The sequence below is a fragment of the Gambusia affinis genome, linkage group LG22 (genome assembly GCF_019740435.1).
Source record: "Gambusia affinis linkage group LG22, SWU_Gaff_1.0, whole genome shotgun sequence".
Classification (NCBI taxonomy): Eukaryota; Metazoa; Chordata; class Actinopteri; order Cyprinodontiformes; family Poeciliidae; genus Gambusia; species Gambusia affinis.
In genome coordinates this window covers 17,658,859-17,672,922 of record NC_057889.1, presented here as the reverse complement: position 1 = coordinate 17,672,922, position 14,064 = coordinate 17,658,859, and the positions used below count along the sequence as shown (strand labels likewise).

General features: G+C 41.1%; 1 protein-coding gene across 13 annotated transcripts in view; it reads right to left on the bottom strand.

Moving 5' to 3' along the window:
* The window catches only part of nrxn3b (neurexin 3b), a 533,834-nt gene that overhangs the window by 373,470 nt on the left and 146,300 nt on the right, over positions 1-14,064 (bottom strand). For 12 of the 13 annotated variants that reach the window (XM_044106675.1, XM_044106665.1, XM_044106673.1 and 9 more), the window contains exons 1-2: positions 7,549-7,854; positions 1,061-2,144 (exon numbers count right to left, since the gene is read on the bottom strand). In XM_044106675.1, the coding sequence (XP_043962610.1) occupies positions 1,061-1,760 (700 nt within the window). In that variant the 5' untranslated portion in view covers positions 1,761-2,144; positions 7,549-7,854. Of the gene's footprint in view, positions 1-1,060; positions 2,145-7,548; positions 7,855-14,064 lie in introns of those variants that run through there. The other variant, XM_044106666.1, reaches the window with a different exon arrangement.

Genomic DNA, 14,064 nt, shown 5'->3' with positions numbered 1-14,064 from the left:
AAAAAATGAAGGGACTTATTCCTTGAATCAGATGGTTATCCTCTCAAATTTTCAGCACTAGAGCGTTCAGAAAGACTAAGCTAACATTAAGTAACCTTTACGCAGAAGTAGTGGCATCATAAAACAAGAGAAAGCAGTTTTATGTGTATTATATTGTCACTGGGCAATTTGAGATTATGTGCAAGAAAAAAGGAAGGCTTTAATCTCTAAATCATCAAATATTGTCAAAGAGGTGCATCTCATTACACTCCCCAAGGAAGAGACGGCCTTGGCCCAGAAGCAGAGCAAAAATAGGTGATGTTGTTTCTTATCCACACTTTGTGTATACCTTGAGGCCTCGGGAATCACCTTGCCAAATCTGAATACATTTAATGAAGAAGGAAAAAAAAAAACAGGAGAAAGAATTTAGAGTTGTAATTTTAGTCACATCAGCTAATAGCGTATCCACCGCTGGCTCATCAAATGTAATAACTGTGAAGGGAGAGGAAATGCTGAGTCCATCACCTCCAATTTAACTCCCACGTGAAATACAGAGAGTTGCCAGGCTGTATGTGCAACAGCCCACAAAGAAATATTCAGACTCCCAAGTCCTGCAAGATCTGCAATAAATATTTCAAACCCAGAGCTGCTCTGGCTTGATAGAAATTATGCTGATTTGGGAAGGCATCACCGCTAACAATGCAGATTCTTCTTTTAGTTTTTTCCAAGGCACTTTATAAATGAAGAGTGGTTGTGGCACAGATCACATTAGGTAAATGGCAATGCAGTTATGGAGATTACGTCTAATTCCAGAAGCTTCTATTGAGATTTATGATGTAGCAAAAATACTTTGAGGTCTAAGCCACACGATGGGAGATGGTTAAGAATATATGCAAAAAAAAAAATAAATAAAAAGTAGAATAATGAGATTTTTTTCTTTTTCTCTTAGAAGCTGGAATAAAAACACAAACCTTGTATTAGGTCAGTTCTATATTTGAAAGAAACCCCTTTTGAATTTTTCACAAAGGCCTAAATCAATATTTATTGCTCGACACAGAAAACACGAAGCCAGCCCTCTTACCTTCCGTACAGTATCGACCTACATATCCAGTTTTGGAGCAGTCACAGTAGACTTCTCCATCTGCCAGTGAGCAGATCCCGCCGTTCTCGCAGGGGTTCTCCGTGCAAAGGCCCATCATCTCCAGACGGACCTTCTGGCTATTGACCAACGTGGGCAACTTACTCCCATAACTGAGGTTGGTGATAATCCCTTTGAACGGCGGAAGCTCGCGGACCGAGGGCAGGGTGATGGCGGCCGTGCGGATATCCCTCGGAAGCCCCCCGAGAAAAAGGTCGCTGACGATCTTCATGAACTGCCGCTGGGGGCGCACCTCGCCCGTCTTGCTCTGACCGTCCACGGCCAAGCCAGTCCACAGGTTCTCCCTGTTGATGGCGGCGAAGTGCCAGCGGCTGTCGTTGACCTGCTTGTCCGAGGTGATGGTGGTCTCGGCGCAGTCGATGCTGACGTGGAGCTGGAGCTTGCCCTCGGACAGGGCGAGCAGCAGGAAGTCACAGTATCCGCCGTCGTCGAAGTAGAGCAGCAGGCCGTCCGATTGCGAGGTCTTGAACTGAAACGTCAAATCGCCCCTGGAGCTGGCATCCCAGCGCACGTAGCGAGCCCACTGGCCTTGAGAACCGGTAAACTCCAAGCCTGCGCTCAGGCTCAGCAGGGTACTTAGCAGGAGACAAAAATGCCCAGGAAGGCTGTAGGGATTCATCATAGAAAACCAAAAGGGTGTCGAAAAGAAGGGTTGGAATTTGGGGATAGATCCTCAAAGTGATGGAACCATTTGGTTACAGTTTAGCTCCAGCGTTTACCTGCTGACTCTTATATTCCACATGGATTACTTAAAGATTATTTGCTTTAAGATCTACTGTTGATAACAGATTGAAACTTGATCTTGTCCGGCCAAGTCTAAGGTGGGATATATGTATAAAAACAGGAGAAAGTGCGATGACGACGTCAGTGATTCAGAGCTGCGTCTGATGGTTTAGGGTTAGGCCTTTGAACTGACTTCCTGCTTTGAAGCATGTAACAATCAGTGTTGGTCCAGTTTCATTCCCCATGATTTGGTGCTCGGCTTTAAAAAACAACTTGGACAGACCTGGTGGGGGGAAAAAAATAGAGTATGAATACATTTCTTTGAGCAGAATCTTGCAGCAGACTATTCCCAGATGAATGGATGTCTGATTTATGCAACACACAGATCATTTGTAATGCATACTAGGAGTTTTGATTCAGCTCTAAAGTATGTAGTCATAATAAAAGTTGAATTTATGGGAATACAAGCAAAAACCATACCTTTGGGCTAGACAGATAAGATACTGCAAACCCCATCCAATGCAAATCTGACATTTTTATGCCTGTAAGCAACTAAACACCCACTAATAAAACCCATAAAGATTTCATGAGCCGTTCTCGTAAGGTGCCATGTCTTCCAATTGCTCTCTTCAACTGAAGATCATCTCAGCGGTTTCAGCTTGATCCGAGATCTGATTTCTCTATTAACTTATCCATGAGTGATGCAAACAAACAAATTAATCTCAGAGACCGCTGCCGTTGACTTCCCGACCACTGGAAAGTCCGCTGAGCTGAAGCCGAACACACGTTCACCTTCAAATGGTAGGCTGCTATCTGCAAGGGGTTGCTGGGATTCTGATTAGTATGACTAATTATCCACAGCCACTCTTTCTCTCTCAATTTCTCCCATTTGCATGCCTTTGAGGGATTGCAGCAACAAACACAGATCCAGAAAGATGTAAAGGATGGATCGAGGTGGGTGGGGGACATTTCATGTTTGAATCCCACTTGTTCTCTTGGTAAATAGATATTTAAATCGTTTCTAGCACTGAGGAAGAGTGTCAAAGCATATCAACTAGGACACAATTGTCGCTTGCTGCAGCTCCACTTATAGACTTCTGTTTAATTTTGCTCAGCAGAGCTACAAATGATGTACAAGCTGAAAGCTTATATGTGTGTGTACTCTTCCAGCCCTTTGCCCTTGCAATTGTTTTGGCAGTGGGCTGCCAACCAGACAAATGCATTGTCCAATCATGACAGCAGCACAGAACCAGGAAACACAATAGGCCCTTTAACCACCTGCCCTGAATAGTTAATCTTGCTGCAGCAGGCGAGCTATTGAATTCAGGTAACCGATACCTATGTTAATGCACCGCATGTGTGTGTCCTAGTGCAGCTCTGTCTCCGACGACGCCGGGTTGCCTAAATGGATGATTGTCTTTGTCTTAAAAAGAGATTCGACGAGAGGTTAAAAGGTTCTGCTTGGAAAAAGAATCCTCAACACTGCCGTGTTAGTCCGGCCCACCATAAGGACAAGGCATGGATGGAGTACGTGGATATGGGATGGGAGGGTTAGGCGCTAAGTCTCTTGAATAGGCAAAGTCGTATGATATCTGAGATGGCAGTTTGGTATACCAACAAGCCAAGCCTCTATTCAATTAACATGACTCAATGTGTGTAATACCTGACTGGGTCATCAGATATCCCCGAACGCCATCGATTTACGGAGAACGCCTATATTGCCATTGTAAGGTATTTGTCTTCTTTTCACTTAAGCACTGAAGAAGAGTTGTTTGTGTATACCTGACTTGCACTCCCTAAAATGTTTCAGATTTTGTCACATTACATAAACAAATTTTAATATTTGTATTCTACATTTGAAACCCCAATTGTGCATAGCTTGATTTTTGAAATTGTAAAATAAACTGCAGAAATATCTGGCACAAATTTGTATTTAGCCCCTTTAGTCAATTTATAGAACCACATTTTGTTGCAACTATGGCAGTAAATCTTTTGGAGTTGAATCTGTCAACTGCCAAAAGCATGAAGCTGCCATTTCCACGTTTCATCAGGTGAAAGCTGTAGTCCTGTGGATTTCTTTCAGCAATGGCTTTAGGCTCGGGTAGTTCTATTTGAACTGAGAACAAGGAAAATGCCGGGTTTAGCAACTGCCTTTCCATTACAAATGTGAGGAAAAACTATGTTGATAACATCCATCCATCCATCCATTTTCTTTACACCCTTCTTCCCTAAATGGGGTCAGGAGGGTTGCTGGTGCCTATCTCCAGCTGCGTCCCGGGCGAGAGGCGGGGTTCACCCTGGACAGGTCGCCAGTCTGTCGCAGGGCAACACAAAGACATACAAGACAAACAACACACACACACACACTCACACCTAGGGAGAATTTAGAGAAACCAATTAACCTGACAGTCATGTTTTTGGACTGTGGGAGGAAGCCGGAGAACCCGGAGAGAACCCACCATGCACAGGGAGAACATGCAAACTCCATGCAGAAAGATCCCCGGCCGGGAATCGAACCCAGGACCTTCTTGCTGCAAGGCAACAGCTCTACCAACTGCGCCACTGTGCAGCCCATGTTGATAATATATACATATAAAAAACCAACAATTTTGTAATTGTGTTTTAAATTAAGAAATAAAAGCAAATGTGAATAAGCTTGTCATTAAACATTTTGCATTTTGCAAACGAATTTTTAATTTAACTAAAAAAAAAAAATAAAAAAAAAGCGCAAGCCTGTTGGCAAACCTGTAGGCTAAGACAAACAAGCCCTGATGTGGTTACACACCAATTGAATATGACATATTTTCCTGACACACTTCCAGGTTTTTTTTTATGAAAGATGCCCTTTGGCTAACCTCATCACTGCAGAGGGCAGAAATTAGCTGTTGGAAGAAATTTTTTTCAATGTAATTTAAAAAGAGAAATGCATTCCCGATGAGACAAATGTGATTTTATCCCCTTCTCCATCTTTCTCCTTGCTCCATTTCTCAATGCACTGGCATTGCTGTCCTTTTTGTCATGCTCAATTCTCAGTGATGGGGGGCCGGTTTGTCACATCTCTGCTAGCATAAGAACATACTTTCCTAGATATACACATTGAATTATTAAATAGCCCAAGGATATGAGATGACCTGCATGGGAACTGTCACACACTGGCAATAAATGATGCATTGGAACTGCAGCAGATTTATTGACATGTTTTGTAATGCAGTCGAGTCTCCCCAGACGCAAAGGAGACCACCCCCACTGCCTGCTCCTACTTCCCCCTCTCTTTCTCGCTGAACTTCCCGTCTGTCACAAGCGTCAGCCTGGAGCAACGATTTAATCCGACATCAGTCACAGCAGACACGAATGTGCGAGGTTAGGAGCGGGTCCGAACCCGTTGCTCTACTGGTTGGTCAAAGCAAGGGAGCACACTACGGTAAAAGAGGAGCATAACTATGCTATAGGCTAATAGGTTACGTCCACATGTGCTGGACCTGGTAGATCAAATTTACGTGGCACAAATAGGACAAAAGAGTGATGTTTTATTTGGGGGTTACTCTTTAACAGTCGTGTCCCACGTCTTGTTTTGTTCACTAAATCTGTGGTTTTCCTTTTTTTTTTTTTTTGATAAGAAAAAAGACTGAACAAAAGCATTATTAAAAGAACACAACGTTATTTTCTTTTATTTTAACACAGAAAAATAAACAATTTGCAAGAACTTTGAGAGTGCCATGACTAGCCTATTGCTAAGCTAACGTTAGCATCTTCGACAGCGCTTCCAAATGAAGTAAAAATAAAATAATTGTTCAAAAAGAGGTGTAATGATAACACATCCATGTCATGAGATGAGGTAGAGAAATTGAATTCACGGGAACAAGGCAGGATTTTAGAATTATGTTGCTCAAAACTGAAATTCCTAATTTTCTTTCACGACTTGCGTAAATGTCTCACGAACCCTAAAGGGTTTTAAAAGAACTGACAATAAGTTTAGAATAATTTTGTCTAGATTTGACCAATTTATGACAGTTTTATACTTTTCTGATTATATTAATTTGTATTCTTGCTTCAGTGTTTCTTTTCATTCTGATAGGTTTGATTAGTTTAGGTAGCTAGCTAGGTTTTCAACAAGAAAGGATAAACTACATAGTAATCAAAAATTGTTAAATAGTCCATAGCTAACCATCAACAGTAAGAAACTTAAGGTCAGCCAGTTCACATTTAAATGCCGTTTAGGTTTCTTTCATGTTATTATTGAGTCGTAACGATTTGACTCGGTCAAACTGAAGAACTACTTCCTTTCTTCCATCAAAATAAAAGTCTCAAGCATGGACACAACAGAAAGCCTTCTTCACATTTGGAACTTACTTAATTTATCGGACTGGTGGCAACTGGGAGTGAGACGGACTCTGCATTGATATCGCGAGATCTCGTGGTACATGTGGCCTGGCCTACTTGTCCCAAGTTCAAATTTCCCAGTACAAAAATTCTCTAAAGCAGAGTTTGCAAAATGTAAAATATTCATTTTGTCGCGGGGAAACGGATTTTTTATTTTTTTTTATTTTTATTTTTTACTTTGGCACTAGTGGAGAACCGTGTTGGTTGTCACTTTTTTTTTTTTTTGCTTTCATTGAAATAAGAAAAAAAATACTATGCTTAGTCAACCCCATTTCAACATGTCATGGAAACTTTAAAGTATCTGGTCGGAACACAGTAACATTTTTCGATTGGATTAAGATGTACCGCCAAATACGACTCACTTTGTGACAACCAACCCCACTGAATGGTGTAAAGCGAATGGCATTTTTTTAACAGCTTGATTTTTGAAAGCTTTACCCAGTTTGTTTAATTTTATATAACAAAAAAGGCATAGTTGTTTTCACCCCCAAAATAGTTACTCCTCCTTTTCATCTCGTGCACCTAATGTAGAGTCGCGAGCTAGATAAATCGTCTCGCCTCTGTAAATAAGGATGAATGTCGAGAATGAATATGGATAAGAGGTCATCGTTACCTCTACAGGAAGCTCAGAACCAATTAGTTGGATTATTCAACACCGGAACAAGTCTGTCCGATAAAGGATGTACCATTTAAATTTCAAAATGCGCCAAAGAAAATAACTTAATAGGACAAAAAAAAACAAAAACAAAACAAAAAAAAAACCACAAGCCCTGCACCAATCACGAAGATTTTTTTTTCCCCACCAGTTTTCCCTCGGCTCCTCGCACGGTGGCAGCCTGACCGCCGCTCCAAAGACTGCGGGATGCACAATTTAGCTTCGTGAATTTAGATGCGAAATTCCAACACGAGATTATTGTCACTGGAGCCCATTTCCAAATCAACTCTAGTCGATTGCTGATGCAGTCATGTCAGAGCAGCATCGATGCAGTCAGCTGAAACTTTCCGCCTCGGTCGCTTTTCTTCCCTCTCGCCGTGAAAACGACTCCTGTTAGAGGATTTCTAGTCAAATCAAGCTGCATTTGGAGGCGAAACTGGAGATATCAAACTGTGACCCAGAGCTTTCTATTACTGCGCCCAAATCCGCATCTCAGCCCCGCACTCAGTCCAAATCCCATATGCGAAGGGGAGAAAAAAAAACTTCACTATTTGGCAAATCAGCTTAATACAACATCTACGCTCTCATTTAATTTTATTTAAAAGAAATACAACGAATGTCCATTAAAAATAAATAAAAAATGTTTTCTTACCGCTTTCGACTCCGGACGGATGAAATCCGAGTGTAAAACAAAACAAATAAAAAAATAAATAAAATCAGATTATTCCAGAGCAGAATTCCATTCGCATCTATATTTTTTTTCTCTTCCCCAATAAAAAACAACAAAAAAAAGAAGATGCAGATGCTCTTGATTAGGCAGTGATAGTAACAGCGAGACGCGGTGGAAGTGAGGGCGGAGGGGGAGGGAAACAGAAAAAAAGCGGTCCTTCTCTCTCCTCTCCTCCGGCTCAGTGAACGCGCATCGCTCCGCTCCGCTCGGCTCACTCAGCGCTGTACTGCCGACGGGCCCCAGGATTTCTCCCACACTGACCCGCCTTCTTCCACAGCACTCAGCACGACGGGGAGAGGGAGGGAGAGAGAAAGCGTGGTGGGGGGTGGGGGGGAATCACTCCATTTGTAGAGACAACACAGGAAATTACTCCTCAAGGCAAATTAGAAAAAAAAATTATAAAAATAAACGGGACTTTAAAAAAACAAAACAAACAAAAACATTCAACCCCATGTGCTCGAGGAGTATTCGTGAATATGTGCCGAGTTGGGAAGGAGTGGGGGGAAAAAATTTAGAGATTTCACTTGGAAAGAGAGCCGTTCAGATGGACTCGGCCCCGGCGAGAGCAGGAAGTTATTCCTCGTGCTGCAGTTGCCACGCAGGAGGAATAGTTTCGTGTCACAGGCAGCAGCTCTGATTCAGTGCTGCTGTCCGTGGTGCTGGAAGCTCGTCAGGGCACCTCGGAGGGAGAGAAGAGTGAGCATGCAGGGAGGAGACGGAGGAGAAACCGAGACAATGATGTTCACACTTTACTTATCATCGCAGCACATGGGAATCTTGTGTTTAGTCTTGTGTAGAGATGTATACGTATAAAAATTAAGACAAACGAGCGCTCTCTTTTTACGACTGGGTAATTATGATTAGTACGTCTGAGGGTGTAATCAGGGCTTGTGTATCAAATTATGTTTTTTTTGCAGTTGTATTCAGATTCGTCTTGATTTTGCTGTTTACTCGAGGAGGGGAAGCTGCTCCCTGGAGATCGCATGAACCCAGGTGTAGCCAATAAAGCTAATGATCCAGAATCTTCTCTGCCATTATGCCGTCTTTACTTTGCAAGTATTGCTGTTCGATAAGAAAGCAAAACTAGAAACGTGCGAGCCACGAGTACCGGTCACTCAACCATCTGTTTTCAAGGTAAATTTCTAAACGTATTTATATTTTTACTCGGTTTTTTTCTTTCTTTTAATCGATGTGCGTGCGTGTGATTAAACGGTGTGTGACTATGAAGTCGAATGAAAATTATATGCGATTTTCAGATTCATGAGCAAAAAATTTTTCGTTCTTTAGAAAACCCCCCCCCAAAAAAACATCTGAAAAGTGTGGCGTGCATGTGTTTACTCTAATGTCCTAAAAATGACATTTTCAAGTTGTACGGTCATTTAATGTCATCACAAACCCAAACTGCTCTGTTGCGGTGGTCTCAACTTTCCTAAATGACGACAAAAGAAAGTTGAGAACGACTGCAAAGACTGTCCCAACATGACACGGTGATGGCAGCATCCTGCTGTGGGATTGCTCTTGTACAACAGGAAAGTTGGGTAGATGGGAAAACTTAAACAAATGCTTTTTCTCAAGAAAAAAAAAATCTAAATCCCCTTTTTTGTTCAGTCTGATTGAGGCTTAAGCTACTTTGCAAAGGAGAACAAAGATACATTATGGGATCTAAATGCATCACGCTGCAAGAAACAAACTCCAAAAGATTTATATTGTAACTTCAGTGAATAATAGTTGCACAAAGTATTTGGCTAAGGAAGGCTAATAAAAACTTTGACATCGTGTTCAGATTCTTATTTAGGAAAAGCAATAAAAACCAAGAAACAGAAGAAATTAATTTTAAAGGTTGTCATGAGTCAGAATTGTGGTCGGGGACAAAACTAAATCAAGTGGTACAAATACTTTAGGGCACCAAGGAAAGGATTTGAATAAATCAAAAATGATTGGGGTTTTTTTTCCAACAAGATCTCAGCTGCGTTGCAAAGTGAGAACTCAAAGTTGCACTATTACCAACAGATCAAGTTCAAACAGCAGTTGAACAAACAAAGAGCTAAATCTGGAGATGTGTGGAGTCTTATTGTTTTGGCACCGGCTCAAACCCAAGTGTTTGCATGGAGAGTGGCTTGACGCTCCGCAGTAATGGAGGGAGCTGAGTGGAGCAGAACGGGAAGGGTCAGAATCTGAGAATATTGTAGGAGGATCTGAACATTTTAAGTAGTGCAATGTCTGAAATATTTTTTTGTGTGTGTGTTTGCGTTCTGCTTTTCCAGCATGATCTGTTAGTTACAGTTGCAGATTTTTTTACTTATGTAAAAGTAGATCAAATTAAGACCTCCTATTCAGAAACATACATCCATTTAAGATCTACTTAAATTATGCAGGTGTTTTTTCTCTTTTTTTCTAAAGGCATTATCGGATGACAAATATGACGCAAATTATTTATGGTCTAAAATTTTACCTCAGATAGGAGAGTGATGGTAACCATGAGGTTTTATGGGCTGAAAGTGCTTCAGTTGTCCCTGCATCGTTGCTGTTTTGCCATATTTCACCTCTGTGGCCGTTTGTGGCTTATTCTAGGTGCGGCTAGATTGAAATGGATCCTGTTATTCATTTGGAGAACCCTTTAGACTAGTCATCTTTCCTACACTGTAGAGCAGGGACAGACAATTCTTGTCTATTGTTTTACAAAGTGGGAGTCGCAGCATCGTAGGAAGCCGCCAAGGGGCCCTGCTGGGGAACCAGAAAGTTGGAGGGAAGATGAGGAAAAGTAATGACATTGAATCCATAAAATTTTTAAATCATTTCTTTATACAACATGATTTGTCATTGAGTCAATATTCTAAAGAAAATTAAAGAAAGTTTAACTCCACGTGCTAGCACAGCAAGTGGAAAATGGAAATGGAAAAAAATGGAAGTGGATGACACTGCTGAATAAAACCCTAGGAACTCATGAATGTCTGAAGCTGCATTTATGCTAAACACATTCAATAACTGCTGAATAGTGAACAAAAGTGCCCCCCCACCAACCAAAAAAACCCAACAAAAAAACAAACATATTTCTTCACATATTTTGGAACATTGTTTGTGGGTTTACCTACAAGTTTGGGAAGCCCTGTTCTAGTCTGCTGCTTCCATGTAGATAAGATCTCACTAAAATGACTGAATCTCCAGTAGACCCTTTCAAAACTTACTAAGTGGCTTAGGAAATGCCTTTAAAACTTGACACTGGGCCCCTGTCCCTTTAAGAAACTCCTGCTCTTTCTGAAACTCCGCCTTCAGGAAGTAACCACATCTCTCCTGTGTTAACCCTTTAGCAACATTTCACAAGCGTTTCACTGAGAAGTAGCTCACACAATGAGCTCAGCAGACTCGCAGTTCCATCAGGAGTTTGCCAATTCCTGCCGGCTAGTTTGCAGGGGCTGCGTGGAGGCGTCGCGGGGGTGGTGCGCTCTGTGAGAGAGGAGGCTCGCAAACTGCAGCTCCGAGGAGGAGTTTCGTCTTCCAAAGTGGAGCTCGCCATCACCGGATGTTTTTGCACAGCCCAATGGTTGCCACGGGAGATTAAAGGATTTCTCAAACATGCATGAAAGAATCAAGGCAACACTCAGGGTATGGTTTTGACGAGGGAACAACAACATAACATAATGTAAAACTCAAAAAAGGTTGATTTTACATAGTACTGCCCCTTTAAAAATGTATTATGAGTGTATGTAAGCTGCTCCGCTTGCTTCATCAGTAAGCCAACGTGGTACCATGACATGCTGCTGCATTCATGCCATCACTAACCAGCTCCTCTGCCTGTTTTGTGCTTTCCCGTGCTCACCCGTCTGCCCTCACCTTGCCCAAGGAGACTAAGATCTGTCGCTTCAGGCATGATGGCTCCTATACAGAACAACTCGCCACGCACCAATCTGAGGCCGGATTAACTCCTTGAAAGAGTCGAGTAAATCTGGAAGGATTGAATTGAATTTAAATGCTACTTAAAACACGCTTTTTAAACCAGCCCATTGTCATTCCAAAGAGATTCTTTTTTTTTTTTTTTTGGAAAAAATAACCGATGCATGTGGAATACATCAGTTTATCCGTCCTCACATCTCCCGCCTGTGTAAAGATCATCCCGTTTAGACGCAGCATGAGGCGTCTGTGGTGTTTTAAAAGACAAGGACTTCGTCGAGACCTTGAAACGCTTCGCCGGGGAAGGCGAACCCAGAACCGCGTGATGAGCCGTTTGGAACGAGGCGCCAGGCTTTGAGCGGGGAGACTCGAATAAAACAATTCCCCGCAACTGCTGCAGGAAAATAAATAAATAAATAAATACAAAATATCGGGGTCATTTGTTACTTTGAATAGAGCTACGGGTTTAAAGCAACATCTGGGCCACTTGGGTTGCCCTGCTGTTGTTGCTGCAACGCTGACCTGGATAGGAGTTTAAAAAAAGAAGTGACTGGGATTAGGGTAGAAAAGATGGGTGACCAGTTTCTTGCTTTACGGTTACCGCGGCAATAAAAACGGCTTAATGGAAGATTTCGTTCGCAGTGCTCTGCAAACAGGTTGGGCGACGCCTCGTTTATTTATTCTGTCAAGGATATTTCTTTCAACTTTTTGAAAGACTTCCCAGGTTTATCTCTTGAAATTGGATGCTTTTTGCTCTTCAGGTAAAAAAAAAAGTCAGTTCTGACCAGTGCAAACCTCTTTTAGTAGATTCAGTGAAAAGAAAGAAAGAAAAAACTAATGTTGCAACATTGAGGCAAAAATCAGATTTTTTTCCCCCATCACCTAAAGATACAACCTCCATATATCAATAAATTGCAGATAGTTTGTTAGCCCTGAAACATATTTAGTCCTCCAGATTCATTTCTTGAAGCACAAACTTTAAACATCCCAATATTGATTATTTATTAATTCTTCTACATTTATATATATATATTTATTTCTTTTTTTCTAGAACAGAATATAATATGGAACTAAGTTCATGATTAAAAAATGAGAGTTAAACTAACTCTAAAAAGCCTTGGGTCATATCATTTATTAACACTATTCCATTAAGATATTGCAAAATTCAATATGTAATCTTCAAAGAGCGGTGTCTTAAAAAAAAAAAAAAACTAATAAAAAGAAAAATCACTCATGATCATGAAAGGGAACCTTTTACATCGTCTCCTGGTGGCATCCAGGAGCTTAATATGAAAGATCAATTAGTGATCTATTAACAAGCTGAGGAAACATTTTTTGTTAACTACGATAAATAATAACTGTAATTAGTGGGGAAAATCTAAGTGGAGCTACAGCATGTATTTATAAAACGTAAGCTTAAACTTTTACAATACCTAACCCCAACCCTATCATACTGAAATCACAGACAGATTTCCTTCTTGTGTTTATGAATCTATTTATTAGCCTTTCAAACTGATGTGACTGATTTTTTTTTTTCCGTACACAGTTGGCAAATTACAGCAGTCCAGAGCACTCTTTCAATCCATTGGGCTTCTGATGGAAAGTTGTTTGTTTTATTTTTTTTTAATGAAAAAACTAAAACTGCTAGCTAATAAATGGATGGATGGATGGATGGATTCTTGCTTAAGATTTTCAACCCTCCTTTCTGCCGAACAGAAAAGGATAATAAATGACTAACAACCCTTTGATAAGACTTCAAACTGAATTCCAGAGGAGCCTCTGGTTTACTTGAACAACTCCCCAGTTATTTGTTCTGTGATTAACAACTGCTGCAATATTAACCAGGTTTTGCATACATACGGCACAACGCAAAAAATAAAAAAAAAGATCCGTTATAGAGGAGGTGTTTTCCTGCTGCATTCTTCATGTGTTGTGTGCTTTCCCAAGTCGTCATGCTGAGACAAAGAGAAGGAGTTTTGTTTTCCTGAAAAGTGCTTCCTCTTCTACGTAATTGTAATTTTCACTTTTAAGAACACAGAACACAGTTCCATCCTGTAAATCTGTTTTTCTGGATCAACGGGCTCACGGCCCGACTTTGTCTAACAATAAGATGTTTGACTCTTCTTTGACTTCTCTGCTCTCAATAGTCGTAACCAAAGATCAAAGTGCCAAGCCTCAACTTACTGGAGACAGCAGATGGACTGCGGACCGCAGATATACTTTACCATTTCCCACCATTGTTGAGCGTGTGTTTGTGGTGTGTGTGGTCTTGTATTTGATACAATTCCTACATTTAGATTTTGGGCCTCATATGGGAACTGACTGCTCCTTATGGGACTCAAAGCCCAAGCCCTATTAGAAGAAGTGCTGTTTTTGGGCCAGGCGTTAGGTTTAGGACTAAGGTGTGAATTGAGTTTAGGGTCAGGCATGTACTTATAAGGGCTATAGAGTTCACTTCAATTGAACCGAGACTTCGGTTTTTAGGCGGACCAGAGTTTGAGCATGATCCCAAAACGAACCAGATATTCTAGGCGAACAAACAAGAGTTCA